Source organism: Dendropsophus ebraccatus, chromosome 1 (genome assembly GCF_027789765.1).
Source record: "Dendropsophus ebraccatus isolate aDenEbr1 chromosome 1, aDenEbr1.pat, whole genome shotgun sequence".
Classification (NCBI taxonomy): domain Eukaryota; kingdom Metazoa; phylum Chordata; class Amphibia; order Anura; family Hylidae; genus Dendropsophus; species Dendropsophus ebraccatus.
This window is the reverse complement of record NC_091454.1, coordinates 21,291,540-21,317,703: the sequence shown is the minus strand read 5'-3', so window position 1 is coordinate 21,317,703 and position 26,164 is coordinate 21,291,540. Positions and strand designations below refer to the sequence as shown.

General features: G+C 44.6%; 1 protein-coding gene and 1 long non-coding RNA gene across 2 annotated transcripts in view; both read right to left on the bottom strand.

Annotated features, from left to right (window-relative positions):
* The window catches only part of CLINT1 (clathrin interactor 1), a 53,010-nt gene extending 27,516 nt beyond the window's left edge, over positions 1-25,494 (bottom strand). Inside the window, exon 1 of the mRNA XM_069968803.1 lies at positions 25,243-25,494. Within this exon, the coding sequence (XP_069824904.1) occupies positions 25,243-25,283 (41 nt within the window). The 5' untranslated portion in view covers positions 25,284-25,494. The remainder of the gene's footprint in view (positions 1-25,242) is intronic.
* Positions 4,566-6,206, bottom strand: LOC138789938 (uncharacterized). Its single transcript, XR_011362818.1, has 3 exons — positions 6,029-6,206; positions 5,645-5,840; positions 4,566-4,665 (listed from the first exon to the last, which is right to left on the bottom strand). It is a non-coding gene; the product is annotated as an uncharacterized lncRNA (long non-coding RNA).
* Positions 25,495-26,164: the final 670 nt, after the last annotated feature.

Below are 26,164 nucleotides of genomic sequence, written 5' to 3'. Positions count from 1 at the left end.
TCAAAAACAGCGCCATACCTGCCCAGAGGTATCACAATTCTGTCCTCCTCAAGGCTGGGTACAACAAATATGCTTTGGACATGAAGACGGACTTTAAATAAAGCAACCATGTTTTTTGTTAATTCATAAAATCCCTTTAAGGTGGTCCCACACATACGATAGCTGTGGATTAACCCTTGTGTGGGTTGACAGCCATCAATCTTGACCAGAGGTGTCGAAGTCGCAGCCCTTCCAGCTGTTGCAAAACTACAATTCTCAAAGTTTTGGCTGTCCAGGCATGATGGGAATTGTAGTTCTACAACAGGTTTCTATATGATTTGCCTCAAGCACACGGACAGGGTATAAATGACTGCCGTGATCATGGGGGTGTGTTTCCCCGAAACATGTAGGCCTACGTTTTTATCTTTTGTAACTTTTTATATGCCTCATAATAAAGACAACAAAACTTTTTTTGGACGCTGTGGATCTTCTCCTCCTTCTTACAGGGTATAAATGTATATTGGGAATAGGAACGTCTCCCCGTGTGTCAGTCTTCACTGTCATTGTGATGTTTTATTCAAGAACCTGACGGCTTAGGATTAACTGATCCCTCTCTTATGGGCAGATCCAGAACTGATCCCTCTCTTATGGGCAGATCCAGAACTGATCCCTCTCTTATGGGCAGATCCAGAACTGATCCCTCTCTGTTGGGCAGATCCAGAACTGATCCCTCTCTGTTGGGCAGATCCAGAACTGATCCCTCTCTGTTGGGCAGATCCAGAACTGATCCCTCTCTGTTGGGCAGATCCAGAACTGATCCCTCTCTGTTGGGCAGATCCAGAACTGATCCCTCTCTGTTGGGCAGATCCAGAACTGATCCCTCTCTGTTGGGCAGATCCAGAACTGATCCCTCTCTGTTGGGCAGATCCAGAACTGATCCCTCTCTGTTGGGCAGATCCAGAACTGATCCCTCTCTGTTGGGCAGATACAGAACTGACCCCTCTCTGTTGGGCAGATACAGAACTGACCCCTCTGTTGGGCAGATCCAGAACTGACCCCTCTCTGTTGGGCAGATCCAGAACTGACCCCTCTCTGTTGGGCAGATACAGAACTGACCCCTCTCTGTTGGGCAGATACAGAACGGATCCCTCTATGTTGGGCAGATACAGAACTGACCCCTCTCTGTTGGGCAGATACAGAACGGATCCCTCTATGTTGGGCAGAAACAGAACTGACCCCTCTCTGTTGGGCAGATACAGAACGGATCCCTCTCTGTTGAACAGATACAGAACGGATCCCTCTCTGTTGGGCAGATACAGAACGGATCCCTCTCTGTTGGGCAGATACAGAACTGATCCCTCTCTGTTGGGCAGATACAGACGACCACTGAGCAACGCTGCACCATGTGACCCCAGGAATGGATTTTGGAGGACTTTGCGCTCCATTAGTGGTGATAACAATCCTTTCTATGGTGTTATGATAGCGGAGTGATCCCGGCAGGAGGACTGTAGTGTTGTGGTGTGTGGAGTGACTAGATATTCCTGGAAGGTGCGGATGTAATAACCTCGGCTTCCAGGAACCATTTACATTGCATCACTTTTTACATGGCCTCATCATTCATTTATGATGCTCCGGGTGGAGCTCTGGTATAGATGTACTACAGGGCAAAGGCTCTGACTGTGTCCCGCTCATACTGTAGTGGTCTCTAGGTAAGAACTTATCTGGATGGCAACCGAGGGGACCGCCATATAGCTTAGATAGCTGTCAGGCTTAGGCTAGGACCCCTAAACCCTTCATAAATGTGTTCTCAATAGGAAAGAGTGGGACCCCCACCCCATTGTTGTAATGATGGAGCATGGCAGCACATAAATAAAATCCTATTGATCCTATATGATCTTCATGGCATCACTTCGATGAAGACTCCTTTATCTTCTGAATCAGATGATGGATGTTAATGGCCGAGTAACGTTCAGCATTTCTCCTGACCGCAGACCAAGCCTGGCTGTCCCGAGAGAGAGGGGGGGGTTATAGAAAGCCTATGGCCAGTATAGCATTGAGCATTGAGACTGTAGCTAGCTAAATAATTTGCCTGCTTAGTAGCCAGACTCCTACAGGGCAAAGTATTTTGTCACTGAAATAATAGAAAACTATTCTAAGGTTGTCAGTGTACATATCCTGATCCTAAACGTGACAACTGGTGTAATACCAAAAGCACACACCAGAGGGCGCACATAGCAGAATCCGATAGTGTCAGACACCCTTTACTGTCATCAGGGTTCTGTGCGGCGTTAGAACTTTTATCCAGGGGTCTTACCGTGGTGTAGGACTAGGATAGGACATCAATTTATAATCGGTGAACGTCCTAGAGGATGGAGGCGAGTGTGCATTTGTCTATCCGCAGCTCATGAGAAGTGCTGCCAGATCTGTAATTACGGCTCTAATGGCAGAATAATTGTACATCATTACTGCGGAGCCCGCGGTGTCAGCCAGCCGCATCCTCCAGGCAATGCCAATACATCAAGCCCCCTTCCTGTGACCCAGGACTTATTGGCTCAGTGCAATCCAAATAAATGGTGCCCGCTGCCTGTAACATCTACAACGAGCGGCGCAAACATTTGCCCCTGCGGCTACGGAGGAACGAGTGGTAGACATCACACGTATTGTACCCTGCAAGGTGAACGATAATGATGGATGAGAAGAAGGAAAGGATGGACGTTACCCATGATCCATGTGCATTATAGGAGCTCAGTTTATGTAATACAATTCCTGCAGCCGCCACTAGAGGGAGATTAGTGCATGGGGTGCAGGTGTCAAAGTCACCGCCTTACAGCTGTTGCAAAACTACTGGTCCCACCGCGCCTGCACTACTAGTCCCACCGCGCCTGCACTACTAGTCCCACCGCGCCTGGACAACCGAGCAGGCAATTCCTTTATGTCCATAGGGAAAGCGGTGAGGACCAGACGCATTGATCGCCAGACGTCTGTTCCTGGAAGGACTTAGTGACGATCAATATAACGGCCACGAGTCCTGATATGAGACTGATGTGTGACTAGGAGCAGTTCCCCAGGCTGGCTGGCAGATGAGCTCTGCGGTGGGTATAGAAGTAGGTCATTGTTCCCATCGCTCACACCACGCCCAGGCCTGGATCCTCCTACGTAAACTTCTGACTCTGTAAGAGGTTGTTCCACCTGTAGTAAGGACGGGAAACATGATCTTATAGTCAGATCTCTGATGTGACGGGACTAAGCGCACTACCTGTTCTACCACATTGCAAAGAGGCAAAACAGAAACTACACTGCACCCTTCTATCCAGAAGCATGGGACTCTTGTTCAGCACATGAGATGGCAGAAAACTTTACTGTACAGATTGGGTCAAGACTCTCACACGCCGTGAAAGAACAATGCACAAAATCATCAGTCATCATCATAGGGTTTTTTTTTCATATTTAAAGAAGATCACAATTTTTTTTTTTTTTTTTTATTTCAAATCAATTGGTGCCAGAGATTTGTAATTTACTTCTATTAAAAAAAAACTTCAGATACTTATCAGCTGCTGTATATCCTGCAGGAAGTGGTGTATTTTTTCCAGTCTGAAGAGCAGGAGAGGTTTTCTATGGAGATTTGCTGCAGTTCTGGACAGTTCCTGACATGGACAGAGGTGGCAGCAGAGAGCACTGCGTCAGACTGGAAGGAATACACCGCTTCCTGCAGGACATACAGCAGATGATAAGTACTAGAAGACTTGATTGAGAAGATTTTTTATTAGAAGTAAGTTAAAAATCTCTGCCACTTTCTGGCACCAGTTGATTTGAAAGAAAAAGTATGTTACCCCTTTAAAGGGTTTGTCGAGGACTGGACACACATGGCTGCTTTCACCACCTGTCTACATAGCATCGCAATGTGGCCCTATTCACTTCAATAGACTGGAGCTGCAATACAAGACACAGCCCATAGAGAGATGTTTTTGGAAGAAAGGCGCCATGTTTACTGGATAACCACTTTAAAATGTAAAAAAAAAAAAAAAAAACACACAACAACTTAAAATAACACATAGTATAATGTCATTAGTTTTTAAGCTTTGTCTCCTATGCCCTCATCTTGAGGTCAGAACTGTAGTCTGGACCGCCCCCTACCATGTATTAGATGAGAGTGGGCGGTCCAGACTACACAGACAGCTATGGGGTTAGTTTCTATTACTTTTCTGATTCTGACCAATATATGGAGCAGAAAGGGACAAAGAAAAAGTGAAGCACTATGGATACTATAGGAGGCACACAGCGCTGGCAGTCACACCTGGGCCCGGTTATAGATTAGGCACTATGGCCACATGTTACACCTCTAGGAAAGTACATGACAAGCGCATTTATTTTTGGGTCTTTACAAAGACCTGTCCCCAAGTATGGCCAGTTCTCGCTTTACTAAGCAAAACAAGTATTTCTACTCAAAACAATGCTCTGTTTTAGGTGAAACCGCTGACGTGTGATGGTACGGCCTCGCAGAGCACGGCTAAGACGCTGCACAGACAAGCTGTATGGCATGGTCCTCGGATTCCTAATAAGCACATGCTTTTGCGACTAATACTGCTGCTTGGCTGGGTTACTGCATAGAAGTCACAATGCGGCTGAAGTCTCACTAGCGTTCAAATCATTTGGGTTTTCACTATGGCTGTTGTCTTTTAAGGATACCTACAATAGAATTTGAACATTTTATATGAGCTGAAGGAATTCCTTGCTTTCTTTGCTATGGGTGAACATAGCCTTAAAGGGGTTGCTCACCAAATTATCTTTCAAATCAACTGGTGCCAGAAAGTGTAAGAGATTTATAATTTAGTTATAGTAAAAAAAATAAAAAATAAATCAAGTCTTCCCGTATTTATAAGCTTCTGTATGTCCTGCAGGATGTGGTGCATTCTTTCCAGTCGGGAGAGCAGAAGTAGTTTTCTTTAGGAATTTGCTACTTCTCTAGACAGTTCCTGACATGGACAGAGGTGGCAGCAGAGAGCACCATGTCACACTGGAGAAAATATACCACTTCCTTCACGACATGTAGCAGCTGATAAGTACTGGCAGACTTGAGATTTTTTTTTTTTTAACAGAAATAAAATACAAATGTCTGGCACCAGTAGATTGGAAAGAAACATTTTTTGGTCAACAACCCTTTAAAGGGTTTAATGCTGAATTCTATGGTTTTGGCACAATTGTGAAGGGCACTATCGGCAAGTTCATACATAGAGACATGTAGAGTCTTGTATTGCCTGCAAAAAAACGCCATTTTCTGATAATAAGAGCATGTCTGTGCTTCTTTCGGACACATCACGGCTGCTGTGTGTAAATTCGCCTTCGGAAAAACCACATCAGACGAATGCAGCAGGTGCTGCTGTGTAAACCTGTCCAGATCCGACCGTTCATCTGGATCGGATTACACAGCAGATTCCAGCAATGAACAAATACTGAAAACAATGTGACATGGAAGAGGTCCAAAGGGGCAAAGTGGCACGGAGTTAACCCCGTACTGCCCAGGGGACACTTCACAGGAAGAGACTGAGATCTGGGATTGTGCAAAATACTCTGTATATACATTTCCTTAGGGTGAGTATGTACACAAGGTGTGATATATACATATATCAGCTGCGGATCCCCGCCCCACTTATAGATCTGTAACTACCTGTCTTCTATAGTACTAGCCATACTCTGGTGTGTGAGTGCCGGTGGACTCTGTCGTCACCCCGGAAGCATGGAGGAAAACTGGAGGAGCAGCTTTACTGGGTGAGAAGCGATGCAGAGAACCGGTTAGTCACCTGTATACCTCCCTGTAATCCCGGCCGGGGTTTCTAGTCTCTTACACAAGTTGTCTTGTGCTCCTGTGTAAGGCACGAAAGGTACAGTATATCCAAAATATATATCCATATAGTAACAAAAAAAAAATAAAAAAAATGTATATATATATATATATATATATATATATATATATATATATATATATATTAAATAACTAATTATATAACAATATATAGAAATTGTAAAAAAAAAAATAATAATACATACACACACACATATCAGGTGCTGTCAATGCACTGGCCACTAGGGGTGCTGTTCCATCAGACACAATGTAATGGCATGAGATATAAAATAGTGTCTCCTGCAGTCACAGATGTAGTTGTGGTTACTCGGTAGCGGCCTGACATACAGACTACAGTACCAGCTTGATATACATAGCCGAAGGCGACTGTAACCTATATGGAGCCAAGCGGGAAATAAAAGTCAGGAAACACCAGAGCGATGATCTCATACTGGGTAGTACCGCACATATTACAGGGTATAAACCTGCGGCTTTTGTTAGAGGTTGTATGTCATTTCCTAAGCTTTTTGGGGGAGATTTATCAAACATGATTTAAACTGAAACAGGCTCAGTTGCCCCTAGCAACCAATCAGATTCCACCTTTAATTTTCCAAAGAGTCTGTGAGGAATGAAAGGTGGAACCTGATTGGTTGCTAGGGGCAACTGAGCCAGTCTCACTTTACACCATGTTTGATAAATCTCCCCCTTTGAATCTCCATGGTAACAGACTACAAGCTCAGTGTAGTCTGACTCTGCAGCTGTAATCACTTAGCTCTGGTAAGGTTAAAAGAGACTATCCTGGGTTATAAACAGCACAGCTACCTTTCTTGCAAAAAACAGCACCACCCCTGTCCTTAGGTTGTGTGTGGTATTACAACTCAGTCCCATTCACTTCAATGTAACTAAACTGCAATACCACATCCAACCTGAGGACAAGGGTGGTGCTGTTTCTGAGAAAGAAAGAAAAAGCAGTCATGTTTTTTTTTTTTAAACCTGGATAATCCCTTTAAGAGGACTGCAGAATTAGACTACAGAGGTTTTGTCTATATGCATCACTACATAGTCTACCATCCATAGCATCCCACCTAGAGAGGGGCTCCCCATCTCATATATATATAAATTTCTTTCATTTTGCACTGAGCACGCAGGTTGGGCTCTGCTACATACAAATCCGTAGCCGGACATCCCATACGCTTTTACTATCGTGGGAAAGTGTAGCGAGAGCCATTTGCGTTAAACATGATTTTAATGGCTGTAATCTTCGACTATTAAGTTTATGATCCCTGGCGGGGGAGCAGCCTATGGTTAGAGAGCACACGGCCTACCCGTCGTCACATGACCATACAACACATGTCAGGTCGATGTGACCCGCATCCAGCTCCGATGCGTTTCATCTGCCTCCAGGAATAACAAGCCCTGGGTAATGTCTAATTCTGTCCATTTTTTTTTTTGCAATTTGGTATAGATGGTTAATAGGTATCTGGACCCGGGGGGTGAGCGGCCACCATAAAGGCACATGGCTAAAATAGTCTCAACGCTAAAGGGCGATGCTGTTATAGCGGCGGGGTAAGCCCATAATCAGACTATGTGCTCAGCCTCTTAACTCCTGAGTTCACGCTGCTGCCGCATGCCAGCCCCCTGCAATAAGCCAAGAGCGGGCTGGGGTCATGTGATCAGGAAGCATGTGACAGCGACAGGTCTTATCAGGGGAAGCTAATTCTGGAGCGGGCAGGGACAACCAGAATGCTGTGATGCATCAGTGTGAACACAGCCATGTGCACTTTATCATCTACTCACTATTCTAAGCAATGATCTGCAACTTGTGACTCTCCAGACTATAACCCTATCCAGCGCTACAAAAACATGGCCACTTTCCCCCTACTCATGTCTCCAACTGAGGTGCGGTTTGCAATTAAGCTCCATTTACTTCAATGGAACTGAGTTTCAAACCCTGCACCCAAACTGGAGACAAGAGTAGGGGGAAAGGGGCCATGTCTTTGTAGCACTGGATAACCCCTTTTAAAGAGGGTTGTTCACCCCCCAAAATTTTCTTTCAAATAAACTGCTGCCAGAAAAGTACCAGAGATTTTTAAATAAAAGTAAATTATAAATCTCAAGTCTTCCAGTACTTATCAGTTGCTGTATGTCCTGCAGGAAGTGGTGTATTCTTTCCAGTCTGACACAGTGCTCTCTGCTGTCACCTCTGTCCATGTCAGGAACGGACCTGAATAGTAGCAAATCCCCATAGAAAACCTCTCCTGATCTCCAGACTGGAAAGAATACTACTTCCTGCAGGACATACAGCAGCTGATAGGTAATGGAAGACTTGAGATTTTTCTTTAATAGAAGTAAATTACAAATCTGAACAACCCCTTTATACATGCCAGAAATTGTCATTTTGCAGCATCTGTAAAGCAACCTGCTGCAATACTACAACTCCTACATGTCCCATGATGGGAGTTGTAGTTTTGCATCAGGTGGAGAGTGACTTCTCCTTGCACACCATTCATCTCTGTATCTGTATACACTGGCTGCCCGCCCCAGCCTTGCCTTAGGTCAGCCATTATACTGCATGCAGACCGTTGGATTAGCTGGCATCGGCATTGCTGCTCTGCTGCCAACAATGGATGCCACTGTGACGAAACGCAACGGGAGGGAGATGGAGAACTTGGCACAATCTGCCGTCCAGACCTACGTGGGTGCCGCTGCATCTCCTTGGCAGCCAGATCTATTTGTATGTATAAAGAAAGACTGGTGAGTGTGCAGGAGCTGGTGGAGAATGGCGGAGAGAGACCACACCGGAGGGCACGGGAGCGGGTATAGACACCGGGGCATAGAGACAGCTCTATAATACCGGGGATTTGTGTGAGGCACAGGCCGGGAGCACATGGCTCCATCACCTCATGTGACCTACAGCAGCTTTATCACCTATTTGGGTTGGTTTACTGGGGACTTTTAGCATGAAAAATGAAATGGAAGAGAAAAAAAAAAAAGAATTCAACTGGTGCCAAAGATTTTTCATTTACTCCTCTAAAAAAAAATGTCAAGCCTTTCGGTACTTATCAGCTGCTGTATGTCCTGAAGGAAGGAAGTGGTGTATTCTTTCGAGTCTGACAGTGCTCCCTGCAAATCCCCATAGAAAACCTCTCCTGCTCTCCAGACTGGAGAAAGCACACCATTTCCTGCAGGACATACAGCGGCAGATAAGTACTGCTATACTGAAGATTTTTTATTTTTTTTTGTAAACCATGCTTTTAAACTTGCTGGCTGACCGGACAGAGCACTATATAACTATATATATATATATATATATATATATATATATATATATATATATAAAAAATTTTACTGAAAAAGATTCAGTATTGACTAAAATCCCTGCCCATTCTCCTCTTAGGAGTCAAGTGGGCGGGCTTGTGGAGTATCCCCATCTATGCTAATGTAGCAAATATGTTCATTTACCTTCTCCTGATATGCTGCTCTTTCCCTCACATTTTAGACAGCTTGTTGTCTTGGTTACCGACCACCACTCTGCTCTACAAGTGGTGGTCTGGCTGGCATATATATTTATATTACACACACACACATATATATATATATATATATATATATATATATATACATACATATATATGTATGTATGTATTAAACATTGTCTCACTATATCTACATTATTTCTCTATATATATCAGCCAGACCACCGCTTTTAGAGCAGAGCGGTGGTCGACAACCAATACAATGAGCTGTGAACATTGGGAGGCAAAGAGCAGCATATCAGGAGAAGGCCAAATAAATGTATTTGCAAAAATATTTATCTCGACAGTCCTACAAGTATAAACTATATCAGCTGAGATGGGGATACCCCTTTAAGTAGTGACAGATCATTACATGCACAGCAACCAAAGTAGGACCGCCCTCTGGACTCCTAAGCAGGGATGTAAATAGATCACAGACAAGTTCTCTTGATTCTTTTCCCGTAAAACGTGATCGATTCAGCTGCTCCTTCCCCTCCCTGTGTGACTATGCTGGGGAGATGGAGTTGTGGATATCCTGCTAGATAGAAATAAAGAGTTAAAAAGCAAAGCTCCGCACCCAGCCGCCTCTTCTCGCTGGTTCCTTTCTACAGGCAATAAAATAATGTGGCCGGTGTTAAAGTGTCACTTCAAAGATATGACTGCAGGACAGCGCGTGACAGGTGACAACTGCGGAGCGGCACTTATACGGTGATGTCGGGATCAGAGAGACAATAGAAGGCAATCATTTACAGCGCACACTAAGCCGCCGGTAATCCTCACAACAAGGAGGAGGGAGAGGATGACACAAAGTGCATAGACCTGTGTGAGAGGGGGATACAGAGGAAATGTGCATGGTGCATGGCTTCAGGGGGCGGGGCATGGCTTCAAGTGTCATGCTCCACCCCCCGGACCCTGCATAACAAAGACAATAGCATTCACCTATCTATCTGGGGGTTCTATGAGTGGAGACGGACTATGGTAGCAGGGACTATACAGGACCACCTGTCACCAGTCAAGACAACTACAGATCAAGCCTGAAATAGCTGGTAACAGGGAACAGCAGATCTGCACAGCATACAGGTTTGGCAATGAAAGTATCAGGTCTTTTGACTATCAATGTCTTAAAGTGTCACTGCCATTTAAATTTTTTTTTGCAGAAATCAATAGTACAGGCGATTTTAAGAAACTTTGTAATTGGGTTTATTAGCCGAAAAAAAGCATTATTATCATGAGAAAGCAGTTTGAAGCTCTCTCCCCCCTGTCTTCATGGTTCATTATGGAGAGGGGAGGGGTGGAGGGAGATGAGGCACCAAAACAGGACAACAGTTAATTTACAGCTACATCACCGGGCTATCTCCTCTGAAGTCAGCACTGACCTCTCTGAATCTCTGAATACCGGCTTTCACACAGGTCCCACTGTATAATCCTTTGTTCTCTGCTGGTGACTAATCTCCCTCCTGCCCCCTCCATAGATTACACAGGGCCCGACTGATGCAAAAGAGCCGAGATTTCCTGATAATGAGCAGTGGATGAGAGAGAAGAGGGGGGGGGCTGGGAAAAGTCTTTTTGAATGCAGATAATGGCATATTTGCCTAATAAACCCAATTGCAAAGTTTCTTAAAATCGCCTGGACTATTGATTTCTGCAAAAAAAAAAAAAAAAAAAATTTTTAAAACGACAGTGACACTTTAATGCTGATTCGGTCACTAGCAAGTCCTCCTGCTTCCTCCTAATAGCCATCAGGAAGGCCACCGGCCAAAACATTGCACGTTAGAAAAAAATGAACCAACAGACTACAATACGTGGATATGTGCAGCCGATGAACGGCGATTCCTAAACACATTAGAAACGTGTGATCAGCTGATCGCCGACCTTATTATACATGGCGATCATCGACCTGTACGGTTGTTATCTATCCCCCCGATATCCCATCTATGACAGGTCCCCTTTAAAAGAAATAAAAGCCCAATAAACTACTCAAGAAGAGGAAGCACAGGAGAAAACCACATCTGAATATAAAGCGGCCACAGCTATACAGGAATCGCTTCTTGGAGGGGAAAGAGATGAAGAAATCTCCTTCAAGAATTCTTAAAATATACGGGGGAAAAAAAAGGCCGGCAGCTACAAAGTGAATGTGTTCTCATAAGATGATGTCTCAATGTATAACATATTACACATACATTGAGATGCTGATCAGCTTCGGGAACGCACAGAGATCTGTGCACATACATGGCGGCTATATATTATGGCTGGGATGTCACTGGGAAGAATAATGTATAAACCTGAGAGATGTAAATCACATGAGATCAGCTGGAGGTAAAGGGGTCTCCTAGTAATCCATCATAGAATAAAGGTGCAGATGGAGGATGGAGTTTGAAGGGGTACTCCAGATTGGAAAGTTTTGTTTTTTTTTAATCAAAAGTTATACAGATTTGTAAATTACTTCTATTTGAAAATCTCAAGTTTCCCAGTACTTATCAGCTGCTGTATGTCCTGCAGGAAGCGGTGTATACTTTCCGGTCTGACACAGCGCTCTCTGCTGCCACCGCTGTCCATGTCAGGTACTGTCCTGAGCAACAGCAAATCCTCATAGAAAACCTCCCCAGCTCTGGACAGAGGTGGCAGTAGAGAGCGCTGTGTCAGACGGGAAAGGATACACCACTTACTGCGGGACACACAGCAGCTGATAAGTAATGGAAGCCTTGAGATTTTTTAAATAGTAAATTACAAATCTTTATAACTATCTGAAAACCTGTTTCTCCTCTGGAGTACCCCTTTGAGGGAAACATTTTTAAATATATTCCTTCAGAAAGGTATCCCTCCATTCATTACTGTTATGCTGTGTCCACGTGGGGGCCGCAACCACTACATAAACCTGAATAATACAATACATATCCCATAGTGCTTAAAAAAACTACTACAATGATCTGGGCTAGGCATAAAGGCAGCAAAATGGTGATCTCTTATGGTGCTCCAGCTGTGGCAGAAGCTGCCAGGGCATGCTGGGACCTGTAGTGTCTGTAACAGTGATGCATGCTGGGACTTGTAGTTCTGCCCTGACATCTCATATCACTAGGATATACCAACACTTTGAGACTTGTTGGGGTCCCTTCTGATCCTGAGAAAGAAGAAGGGGAGATCGCTCTGATTTAGTACACTGAATGGTAACTGCATTATCTTTATTTAAAGGGGTTCTCTAGTGAAAAATAGGTTCTTTCAAACCAACTGGTGTCAGAATGTTACATAGATTTGTAATTCACTTCTACTTAAAAAATCTCAAGTCTTTCAGTACTTATCAGCTGCTGTATGTCCTGCAGGAAGTTGTGTAATCTTTCCAGTCTGACACAGTGCTCTCACCATGTCAGGAACTGTCCAGAGCAGGAAAGGTTTTCTATGGGGATTTGCTACTGCTCTGGACAGTTCCTGACATAGTGAGAGCGCTGTGTCAGACTGGAAAGAATACACCACTTCCTGCAGGACACACAGCAGCTGATAAGTAATGGAAGCCTTGAGATTTTTTAAATAGTAAATTACAAATCTTTATAACTATCTGAAAACCTGTTTCTCCTAATCCTCATAGAAAACTTCCCCAGCTCTGGACAGAGGTGGCAGCAGAGAGCGCTGTGTCAGACTGGAAAGAATACACCACTTCCTGCAGGACACAAAGTAGCTGATAAGTACTGAAAGATTTTAAGTAAATTACAAAATCTATATAACTTTCTGAAACCAGTTGATTTAAAATATCCCCTCCCCCTGGAAAACCCCTTTAAATCAATCCAAGGGAGAACCAGCGAAGTAACACACTACATCCCCTCAGGAGTGATGGGGGGGGGGGGGTCTTACAAGTCGGACCAGACCAATCATGAAGCCATGGTAAGTATTCATCGCCATGCCCAGTGACTGGAAATATATGCAAACACGTAATGGTTTATAAAGAAAATAAAAATTTTCATTGTCAAATAAACAAATGAAAACTAAGTAAGCAGAGCCACGCTATAACGCGGCAGAGCCCGGTACAGCACAGCAGAGCTCGTATCCTTATGATGAATCTCTTGGATGTCACCATCCCACCTGGAGCCAAATAGCCAGTGATGCATTATCAGCGATGTGAAATGTAAGTATTAGCCATGAGATGATGCGCGCCTGCGGAGACGCCGGCATGGCAGGAGATGATCTGCGGGTACAGCCGCCCGGCACAATGACAAAGTGTCATGAGATACTGTGTAATGTGATACCGCCAGAGTCCGGGACAGTCAGTGATTCATGAATTCTCTATGATGCCCGGACTGCACCAGGCACCCGCCAGAGGGGAAAGAATAGATCGACCTTAAGTATTACTGCAGTGTACAAAGTGTTAAAGGGCAACTCTAACAGAGGGTTTTGTTGTTTAATACCCCCCGCCCCCCTACCAAAAAAAATAACAGCCACCCCATGATATAAAACGTCAGCTGCCGCCGCCGTGGTACTTGCAACGAGAGCTGTCTTATGTGTAGATGGCGTAAGCCCTATATTCGCTATATCCATTATATAAACGGTTTACAGCCCTCTCCGGGGTGTAATATTTTAGCTGTTCCTGAGTTAATGGATGAAGCCTAGTCTCTATCATGACAGAAGAATGAACCCTGCTCCCCTATTTCCCCTATAGCGTCATGAAGGACATTATAGAGCAGTAGTGAGCAGTGTAATCCAGCAGAGGGGTGAGATCTATTACTCACTATAAACTCCTGTAGTCTCCGTTTCCTTCTTGCTCTTTACAGCCAGCAACTCCTTCCATAGACTTCAATAGAAATACTAGTCTGTCTTGCCTCCTAGTACAGAATCAAACTATTTTTCAGAGTAAATTATGAGCTTTAGGATGGGGGGGGGGGGGGGGGGGCCTGGGCTGGAAATTCTCTAACAGGGCATTTTCATCTAATAAGATGTATTATAGTTACTTGTACTAGGATTCATGCAACGGTGTTTCATTCATTGCTCAAATGCAGTTCACAAGAGGAAGTTACGCCAGTCCCTCAAGACAATGAACAGCAGCAAATGAAGATACAGTGGTGCCTTGGATTACAAACATAATTCGTTCCGGGACGGTGCTTGTAATCCAAATCTGCTCTTAAACCAAAGCAAATTTTCCCATAAGAAATTATAGAAGTGCAGACAATTGGTTCCACACTCCAAAAATAATGATTTATTTTTCTGAATTACATGTAAAACAGATGAAACAAAGATTAAGAAACAGCAGAATATGTGATATCATAAACTACTGTACAGTAATGTAGAGGATGGGAAACACAAGGGCGGACAGAGACTGCAGGGAGCAGGAAGGAACGAGCAGGGCAGATGTGGACACATACATGCAGCACTCTCTGTCCGGTGAGAGAGGGGTTACAGCTATGGAAAGATTACCTCCACAGTCCTGTCCCCTGATGTGAGCCCCAGCCTGAAGTAGATCTGCTATGATTTGGAAGGTGAGGGAGACTTCCTGGGTCAGAGTACAGTGCTGTAGACCCCGCTATGCAGACCATGCCCCTCCTCCACTCCCCCTCCCATCCAGAACATGGAGCTCTTAAACCAAAGCAATGCTCTTAAACAAAGTCACAATTTTGAAAAACTGTGAGCTCTTAAACCAAAACGCTCTTAAACCAAGTTACTCTTAAACCAAGGTACCACTGTACTCCAATAGTACATGCCATCTCTCCCTGGGGGCAAATGTGGTGCCCATGCAGCTACCTGTTTATCAAAGTCCCACCTATATACTGAAGCATCCACTAAAGTCTATCTGGAAGGATACAGTCCAAGACACGTGCAAGATGGAAAAAAAAAAAGCTAAGAACCACAGGGATCAAAACATAAAAAATTAGTAGACAACAGGAAAGAGGAGGAAAACATAAAAAAAAAAAAAAAAAAAAAAAAAAAGATTTATCCTGCGCGGACAACCGGAAATCATCATGTATTTTATACTACAGGGTTTGTTCCCGCCGCTGGGAGATGGGGGTCCCTTGTTATTTGACCACCCCTCTGGTTACTTCCATGATCAGCTAGTTCAGGGGTATAGAACTCACTACAATTCCCACAGCTTTGGCTGTCCAGGCATGATGGGAATTGTAGTTCTGCCACAGCTGGAAGGCGGTGATGTTGTACAAGTGTAGGGCAGGTCTGCTACCATACATCATCAGGTACTAATATAATGGGCCAGTTCGCAATATCCCTTTAAGCCATCTGGTCCTATTTAATAACTGCGGATATAGGAGTATCCGGCAGAACAATCCCATCATGGCTGAAAGGCAAACTCCTTCTAATGTCAGTCTCCAGACTCCGGGTTATTTGCATCTTAAGTGCCCAGAAAGGAGCAAAGAGACAAATTATAGAAGCAAAGTGCTGTCAAATAATGGTGCGCTGTCACTCCAACGTAGCGGCCTCATTACTTACGCGTCGGCAGGTCAAGTGCACACACTTACTGTACGTTATAAGCCACATACTGAATGACAAGATCGTTCTGCAGAAAATGAACCACCTGCTTACAATTACACAGCCAACTCCGCCAGTATTCCTGCAGTGTAACGTGTGTCATCCCTGCTCAGCTGCAGCCGTACATCAAAAGCCCTTTCATCATTGCAATGATCCCCACTCAGACCCCTAGGTCTGTGCATGCTGTACTGTGTAGATAGGATATCAGTCTCTCCTGTCTCTCCTGTCTGTCCTGGCAGCTCCTCACCAAGACCTAACTCCATTGTTTCTCTTCCCATGCTAAAATATTTCTGCTCTATATGACGAACCAGGAGGGCAGTGATGTAGTAGGTGAATTCATACAATGACACATGCTGCTAGTTTCTGCCATGTGCACAATGGGGAGATTTATCAAACTGGTTTAATGTAGAACTGGCTTAGTTGCCCCTACCAACCAATCAGATTCCACCTTTCATTTTCCAAGGAATCTATGAAGAATTACACCCCTTTGATAAATCTCCCCCAATGATATTATCTCACTTTATTCCAAGGAGATGTAGCTTTACACTCCTCTCCTCCCAGCTTGTAGAAGTTCTCATGGGTGTAAAGCATCACAAGGAGACAGGCTGAAGCTGCATCTCAGAGGAATACACAGAGACTCTGCAGAGTGAGTTACAGGACATGTTCTGTGTTATTCATCTAGGGCTGGGCGATATGGCCAAAAAATAAAATCTCCCCCAATTGTCTTTATCTCAGTTTATTCCAAGGACATGTAGCTTCACCCTGCTCTCCTTCCAGCTTGTAGGAGCTCTCAGGGGTGTAAAGCATCATAAGGAGACTGAAGCTGCATCTCAGAGGAATACACAGACTCTGCAGAGTGAGTTACAGGACATGTTCTGTGTCATTGATCTATCACCTACTGCACTTGGAAAGACGCAGAGCAAGAGTATGGAGACTCGATTCCCTCGGTCTCTGCAAAGCAAGAGGCATCATGGGAAATGTAGAAGAAGAAGTTGACAATGAAAAAATCACTGTTGTTGTATGGCTCCATGGCGATAAGTCACCATGTGGCCTAGACCTAAACATGCAGAATGGAGGGGACTCTTCTACGTCTACCTTCTCTACGCCTCTCTCGGGGTGTTACTTCATCAAATTTCCTGCCCCTCCCTAAAACCCTGTTACAGATACAACCACAAAACAACAGTCGTGCGACAGGTTCGCCTCTCTCCTTTCTCTCAGTCAAAAATATTCAAGGTCCCTAAAGTATCGCTAAATGCCAAGAATCCAAGAAAGTGCAGCCGCAAATGTCTCAGTAATAAAGTAATGGATTATAGTATTGTAAGCCGCCATATGGAGCTCAGGGTGCCGGATGTTGCTGTAAGGGGCAAAATGTCATGTGTAATACGCTGCTGGGTCAGACGGCAATGTGTTTCCTGCCCAGATCATCAGTAATAGAGAGCAGACAGGATGCCTCAAATACATACATAGAACCACCCACCTACGTGTCACTGGAACATATGTTATTCTTCCATTATTAAAGGGCACCTGCCACAATGGTTCTATCAGCAGATCGACGGCATCAGCTGCAACTACAAGCTGATCTGGAGACAGGATCATTGTGAACGCTATCCTTTATTAAAGGAGTAGTCTAGCCAGGAGCGGACGGTTCCTGTAGAGTAGGAACGTAAGAGATCGCTGCCGGATGAACTTTCATTCTTCAAGGTGTACGGCCACCCTTTAAACTAGTCCGTCGAGTTGCAGGCATCCCTGTGACACCCATGTTTTGCCCATTACAGACAATGGTTTTCCAATTGCAAGTAAAAACAAGTTCCCCTGAGCCGAGTGTTATCTCTGTGTCTTATGTCATTAGGTGATGTTATCGGACGCTCTCTTATCGTTAGGCCGTTGACACGTCGAGTTCAGTGACTGTATCGTCACATCTAATTTGGCCACAATCTGTCAGGTTCCATGTGTCAGGTTATCAGGATTACCTACAATATCACCAAACATAAACCGGAGATACCTGTATAACTCCTCCGAGACGTCTGGCAGGGGTCAAAAGCCGACCCTGAGAAAGAAGAATCATCTCCTCTGATACTGATGCAGCCATTTCTGTACCTCTATTAAAAGGAGAATTTTTTTGTATTGGGGGGGCAAGTATTGTATTGCCCCCTAAAAGTTATGCAAATCCCCAATATACACTTATTACGGGAAATGCTTATAAAGTGCTTTTTTCCCTGCACTTACTACTGCATCAAGGCTTCACTTCCTGGATAACATGGTGAAGTCACTTCCTGGATAACATGGTGATGTCACTTCCTGGATAACATAGTGATGTCACTTCCTGGATAAAATGGTGATGTCACGACCAGACTCCCAGAGCTGTGCGGGCTGTGGCTGCTGGAGAGGATGATGGCAGAGGGACACAGAACACTGGAGGGACACTGAGCATCCCTCTGCCATCATCCTCTCCAGCAGCCACAGCCCGCACAGTTCTGGGAGTCTGGTCGTGACATCACCAGGTTATCCAGGAAGTGACATCACCAGGTTATCCAGGAAGTGACATCACCAGGTTATCCAGGAAGAGACATCACCATGTTATCCAGGAAGAGACATCACCATGTTATCCAGGAAGAGACATCACCATGTTATCCAGGAAGAGACATCACCATGTTATCCAGGAAGAGACATCACCATGTTATCCAGGAAGAGACATCACCATGTTATCCAGGAAGAGACATCACCATGTTATCCAGGAAGTGAAGCCTTGATGCAGTAGTAAGTGCAGAGAAAAAAAACACTTCATAAGCATTTCCCGTAATAAGTGTATATTGGGGATTAGTATAACTTTTGAGGGGCAATACAATACTTTAATAAAAAATTTTGCCGGACTTCTCCTTTAAGGGTCCTATTAGACAAAGTGATTACCCAATAGCAAATGAGATTTTTTTATCCTACACAGAACAATAGTCGTTAGTTACTACGATCATTTACTCCATCTGATCGCGGCATAAGGAGGAACGATGTAGAATTACGCTGAAAGGACTGCGAACAATAAAGAATGTTTATTCGATCAACGACACAAGAAGGATTTTTTGTTCTCTGTCTGCAATTACATGGAACGATTATCGTTTAAATTCAAACAACAAAGATTTTCCGCTGATAATATAATCGACCCGTGTAATAGGGCCCTAAGGCTGCATTTACAGAGATGTATCTGACAGGTTATTGAAGCCAAAGCCAGATGGATTTAAAAATTAGAACGCTTAGTCTTTCTTTTATGACCTGATCTCTGTTTACTGTCTGTTTTTGGCTTTGGCTTCAATAATCTGTCAGATAACTCTGTGTCTACCAAATCTTACTTTACAAGTCGCTCGACTCTGGCCGCATAGCAATCATTTAAGAAAACTTTTGATGGGTCATAACAGAACATGTCATAAGCTCTGGACCGGGGTCTGGGTGTGGGATACCACCCCCCACCCCCCCAATTGCTGAAATAAAGTAGAGTTCTGTTAGTTGTAATAGACTCTGCTTTCCCCCAAGGAGGCGAGAGTTAGGGCCCTATTACACGGGACAATTATAGTGCGAAGAACAGTTATATCGTTTGAATTAAAACGATAATCGTTCTGTGTAATTGCAGGCAACGATCGAAAAATCGTTCGTATGTCAACGATCATTGATTCAGATCTGAACCTAAAATTATCGTTAAACGCTCGCTGTAATTTCACATTCATTCGCTCAAGTTCCGCATTAGTTCACTAATCGTTCAGTGTAATTGCACATTGTTCATTGTTCTGCTGGGATCAGAAGGAGTAAACGATCATAGTAACGGCCATCATTCTGTGTAACATGGAGAACGATTTCAGGTTAATGGTGCATTTACAAGGAAAGATTATCGTTTGAATTTTCGCGATAACGGCATTTGAGCGATAATCGCTCTCTGTAAAAACAGCGAGATGAGCAAGAAATCGTTCATTGTGATCTTTCAACATGTTCTCAAAATCGCTGTTCGCTAAAAATGCGCAGATCGCATCATGTAAACAGTCTTTCAAAGTTTCACCTTGTGTGAGATGGGGTTAAGCGATCTTAAAAACGATTATTCTAACCATTTATTCGTCTAAATGCTGATCGTTATGAAAAACCAAATTGTTGCTTCAAAATCGTTAAACGATCAACTGAGTAAATTATCGCTTTGTATAAAGGAACCATAAAGATAAACAATCTCGTTTGCGATCGTTTATCGTTAGTCGTTAAAAATTGCTCCTTGTAATAGGACCCTAAGGTGCAGCTTTTGCTTTCAAAGGAAAGTGTCAATGACCCCCACATGCAGACAGAGGCATACAGCAGATGACTCCCACATCACGTGTCGGCGTACACACCTTCCATTATCAGCCCATGCATACAGAGATGGACAAAGTACTGTAGACTATAGATTGCGGGTAAGATGGCCGTACACCGTCAGTATCTCTCCTGTCTGCCGCATATCAAACATGGTGACTCGTTCCACAGAAACCTGGATTTTCCCACCATTGTGAATTGCTGGTAACCCCATACAGACAAGAGCCCACCCAAGGCCGATTACAATGGGAATGAAACCTCTCCTTATCTTATCACATAATAGGAGGAGTATTGGGATGTAAAGCGACCCAGAAAGCTTTATACAGGGAAGACGAAACTCTAGACCGGTGGGAACTTATCTTATTTTTTTTGTGCTATATTAAAGGGGAATTGCCATCTCATAAGGTGTTGGCCTATCGCTAGAATGGATGTGAATAGGGCCTGGCGCAGTTGTGCATTAAAGGGGTAGTTTACTCCAAAATGTTTTCTTTCAAATCCACTGGTCCCAGCAAGGGCCAAAGATTTGTAATTTACTTCTATTAAAAAGTCTCAAGTCTTCCAATACTTATCAGCAGCTGTATGTTCTGCAGGAAGTGGTGTTTTCTTTCCAGTCTGACACAGTGCTCTCTGCTGCCACCTCTGTCCATGTCAGGAACTGTTCAGAGCAGGAGTAAATCCCCATAGAAAACCTCTCCTGAATGAAAACAATACACCACTTCCTGCAGTACATACAGTAGCTGATAAGTAGTGGAAGGGGCATAGCACTGAATTAGGCTGAATAAGGGGTCTCCCCCCACTCTCCATATCTCAAGGCCCTATTACACTAAATGATCATCGGCCGTATTTGGCCGATATCGCCCAATAAGCTTCTAGTGTAATAGAAGGCAACGATCAGCCGACATGGACGATGTTCGGTGATCATTGCTGTCGTTTGTCTTTCAACATGTTGAAAGACAAACGACCAGGATAGCAGCGATCAGCTGCTGACGCTCCGTGGAATAGGAGCAGCGGCAACGGACCACTGCTATCTTCTATGGGCAGCCCGGGCTCTTACCTGCTCACTAATGGCGCCGGCAGCGAGCGGGGAAAGAAGAGCAAGCGCTTGTTTGCACCTCACAGTCGCCCCATATAATAGGGGCTTTAATCAGGTTAAATGGTATCTTGGTCTCCCAAGTTAGACAACAATCACTTCTATGAGTGGATCTGGGGGCAGAAATAGCACCTCTCCTGTCCTCATTTTGGGTGTGGTATTGCAGCACCGTTCCATTAAAGGAGAAGTCCGGCAAAATTTTTATTAAAGTATTGTATTACACCCCCCCAAAAGTTATACAAATCCCCAATATACACTTATTACAGGAGATGCTTATAAAGTGCTTTTTTCCCTGCACTTACTACTGCATCAAGGCTTCACTTCCTGGATAACATGGCGATGTCACTTCCTGGATAACATGGCGATGTCACTTCCTGGATAACATGGCGATGTCACTTCCTGGATAACATGGCGATGTCACTTCCTGGATAACATGGTGATGTCACTTCCTGGATAACATGGCGATGTCACTTCCTGGATAACATGGTGATGTCACAACCTGACTCCCAGAGCTGTGCGGGCTGTGGCTGCTGGAGAGGATGATGGCAGGGGGACACTGAGGGACACAGGGCACTGGAGGGACACTGAGCATCCCCCTGCCATCATCCTCTCCAGCAGCCACAGCCCGCACAGCTCTGGGAGTCGGGTTGTGACATCACCATGCTATCCAGGAAGTGACATCACCATGTTATCCAGGAAGTGAAGCCTTGATGCAGTAGTAAGTGCAGGGAAAAAAAGCACTTTATGTGCATTTCCTGTAATAAGTGTATATTGGGGATTTGTATAACTTTTGGGGGACAATATAATACTTTAATAAAAATTTTCACCGGACTTCTCCTTTAACCCTTTAAGGACATGGCCCATTTTCGTTTTTACGTTTTCGGTTTTTCCTCCTTGTGTTTAAAAGGTCATAGCACTTGCATTTTTCCACCTAGAAACCCACATGACCCCTTATTTCTTGCGTCACTAATTGTACTTTGCAATTACAGGCTGAATTTTTGCATAAAGTACACTGCGAAACCAGAAAAAAATTCAAAGTGTGGTGAAATTGAAAAAAAAAACGCATTTCTTTTATTTGGGGGAAATGTGTTTTTACGCCATTCGCCCTGGGGTAAAACTGACTTGTTATGCATGTTCCTCAAGTCGTTACGATTAAAACGATATGTAACATGTATAACTTATATTGTATCTGATGGCCTGTAAAAAATTCAAACCGTTGTTAACCAATATACATTCCTTAAAATCGCTCCATTCCCAGGCTTATAGCGCTTTTATCCTTTGGTCTATGGGGCTGTGCGAGGTGTCATTTTTTGCGCCATGATGTGATCTTTCTATCGGTACCTTGATTGCGCATATACGACTTTTTGATCGCTTTTTATTACATTTTTTCTGGATTTGATGCGACCAAAAATGCGCAATTTTGCACTTTGGGATTTTTTTTGCGCTGACGCCGTTTACCGTACGAGATCAGGAATGTGATTAATTAATAGTTCGGGCGATTACGCACGCGGCGATAGCAAACATGTTTATTTATTTATTTATTTGTTTACTTTTATTTAAAACCTGGGAAAAGGGGGGTGAATCAGACTTTTATTAGGGGAGGGGGCTTTTTACTATTAACAACACTTTTTTTTTTACACATATACTAGAAGCCCCCATGGGGGACTTCTAGTATATACACTTTGATCTCTCATAGAGATCTCTGCAGCATAGATATGCTGCAGAGATCCATGAGATCGGCACTCGTTTGCTTTCGGCTGCTGCAGCCGGAAGTAAACGAGTGCCGAGCCGAGGACGGCGCCATCTTGGACGCGTCCCCGGCCGGCATCAGTAACGGAGATCGCTCCTCCGGGACAAGGTCCCGGTGGAGCGATCTCCACCACTAGACACCAGGGAAACGTTGCCTCCGGTAATCGGAGGCAGCTGTCAACTTTGACAGCTGCCTCCGATTAGCTAATTAGCGGGCACGGCGATCAGACCGTGCCCGCTAATAGCGGCGGTCCCGGGCTACACGCGGCACCCGGGATCGCGGCCCCGCTTTGAAGTGCTAATGAGGACATAGGACGTACCGGTACGTCCTATGTCCTTAAGAGGTTAAAGTGAACAGGGGTGGTGCTAAAGCTTGATGGGAGTTGTAGTTTTGCAAGTATGGTGAGCTTGACAGCTGATGTGCAGGTTGTACATGAACCAAGATACAATTATAAGCACGGGGACTGCTGGCACCTCTCATACCATCCACCAGGTGACTGCCAGTCCTGAGCGCTCCCGCCTGTACACAGACTGCTCATGACCTAAGAAACTATTTCTTCCATTACATTGTAGTCTGCGCTTTACTTCGAGGTTTACTAAACTGAAGGATCAAATTCCAAGGAGATTATACATATTTGTCAGCAGGTGTCAGATGACTGCCACCGACTAACGCCAGCAGCTTACAGGCCGGTAGGTAGAGACATGGAGTGACCAAAAACCCTCTGTGGTGCCCGGTTAGACCGCAATCCTGAAGTGACATCACACACGTCTGATCCCAGCAGATGCCGCCGTCAGGGACATGCAGGATTACATAGAGGCCATGCAGATGAATGGCTGTCCTTGTGCTACAAGGACGACTTGTACAGGACGCCTCTTCATAGATGAAGGTCCTGAATGGCCATATGGACAGGAGTTATCTGTATAAAGGTGCGTTTACACGTAACGATTATCTTGCAAATTTGCGCGATAACGATCGAATTTGAACGATAATCGTACGTGTAAACGCAGAGAACGATCAAACGACGAACGGGAAATCGTTCATTTTGATCTTTCAACATGTTATTAAATCGTCGTTCTCAAAACATTTGCAGATCGTTCCGTGTGAACAGTCGTTCGCAAAACGAATTTTCCGTACGATATATAGTATCGTATAAACGCTGGTCGTTATGAAAATAAAATCGTTACTCCGACATCGTTAATCGTAAGATCGGGCCAATTATCGTTTCGTGTAAACGCACCTTAAGACAACCTCTTTAAGAAACGATGTCGATTTAGTTAAAAAAAAAAAAAAAAGTATAGGTTGTATGGCGACGTACTATGGCAGCTTATTAAATTTCTAAGGTACTAATCCGTCCTATAAATTGGGAGTTATAATCCGTATCCACTAGAGAGCTCCATACTAGAGATGACTGGTTCTTAGGGCATGCTGGGAATTGTAGTTCAGCAACAGCCAGACCCCCCCCCCCCTTGGCTGCTGATCTCTTACTGCACGGGTAGGGAACCTTGGCTCTCCAGCTATTGCAAAACTACAACTCCCATCATGCCTGGACAGCCTGTGGCGCCGTACTATGGCCACTTAAATGAAGGCTTATTAAATCAAACGCTAAGGTGGTAATCTGTCCTATAAGTTGGGAGTTGTAGTTCTGTAACCACTGAATCTCAGGGCATGCTGGGAGTTGTAGTTTAGCAACAGCCAGACACCCCTCAGCTGCCGATCTCTTAGTAGTGTAGGGGTAAGGAACCTTGGCTTTTCGGCTGTTGTAAAACTACAACTCCCATCATGCCTGGACAGCCGCAGGCTGTCCAGGCATGATGGGAGTTGTAGTTTTGCAACAGCCGGAGAGCCAAGGTTCCATACCCCGATGTTAGTTCTGGCTGGGAATCATAGTTTTGCAAGCTTGGTCACCAGTCAGGACATGATGGGAGTTGTAGTGCTGCAAGCACCAGAGTGCATGCTGGGAATTGTAGTCCATGTTGTATAATCTATAAAAGCCTTCAAGGGGGTTTCCATTCGCCATGGTTTCTATTCTAGAGCACAGTGACGTCATGAAGGCAAATTCCAATATAATAATAGTCTCATGCATTGCACAATCCATAGGTTACTACGTGTGTGACAGTCACGTGACCCGCCCCGGACCCCTGTCAGTATGTGTGTGTATATATATATATATATCATATACACACGCTATGTATGGTATACACGGCCGGGTGACACCTGACAGGCCTGGCCCGGAGCCGGTGCTACACACACAGCCCTGCCCAGCACCCTCCTCCTCCTATTCATGAGAACTTACGCTTTATCCACCAACTCCCGGACTTTCCACATGTTGAGCATCTTCGCTCCCGATCTCTTCCTCCGGTCCCGAGGACTTGCTCTCTCCCCTCTTTCTCTCACTCACCGGAGACCTGCCGATGTCACTCCGCGCAACCGCTCCACTGCCCTACACGCAACGACCGATCGCGTCACTTCGCGCCTGCGCACTAGCAAGCTACGGCCGGAGGCCAACCGCTCTGCGCAAGCGCAGTCGCTGCACGCGTCGCTCGCCAACCAGAAGACGCATGCGCAGTGCGACGAAGGCGAAACCGGGGAAAGGGTTCACGCTTGCGTAGTCAGGCTGTCTCGATCACGCATGCGCGCTGAGGTTGAGTTCAACCTGAGGCTTTTCCGATTCTCCACGCAGGCAAGTGAGCTCCACCTTGGAAGTGACGTCAGGAGACAGGTAACTAGCGAGGCGCGTCATGGTAACGGAATAATAAGCACCTGCGTCACTCACGGGGGCGTTGCCGAATGGGAACTGACAGCACGTGACGCGGGCTGCTGAATCATACAGCTCCTGACCTCACCTGTCTTTAACCCCTTAAACGCCGAGCATTTATAAAACTGAGTTGCCCATAGTAACCAATCAGCCTTCAACTTTCATTTTACCACAGCAGTTTGTAAATGAGTGCTGACTTTAGGTTGCTATGGGCAACAAGGGCATTTTTTTTTTTCTTTTAAACTTTATTGTCCATAGCAACAAAAAGTCAACCCTTTTGGCGATGGCGATTTAGCTTTTAACATAACTTTTTAGTTTACCCTGCCTTGAGAGAGCTGTAGGAGGGATTATTTTTCTTGTTTTTTTTTTTAATTGCCCTTTTTGACTATAAAATGTATTGTGAAAAATATGACGGTAAAAATAAAAGTAAAATAAAATAAAAAAAATTCCATTGAGGTGT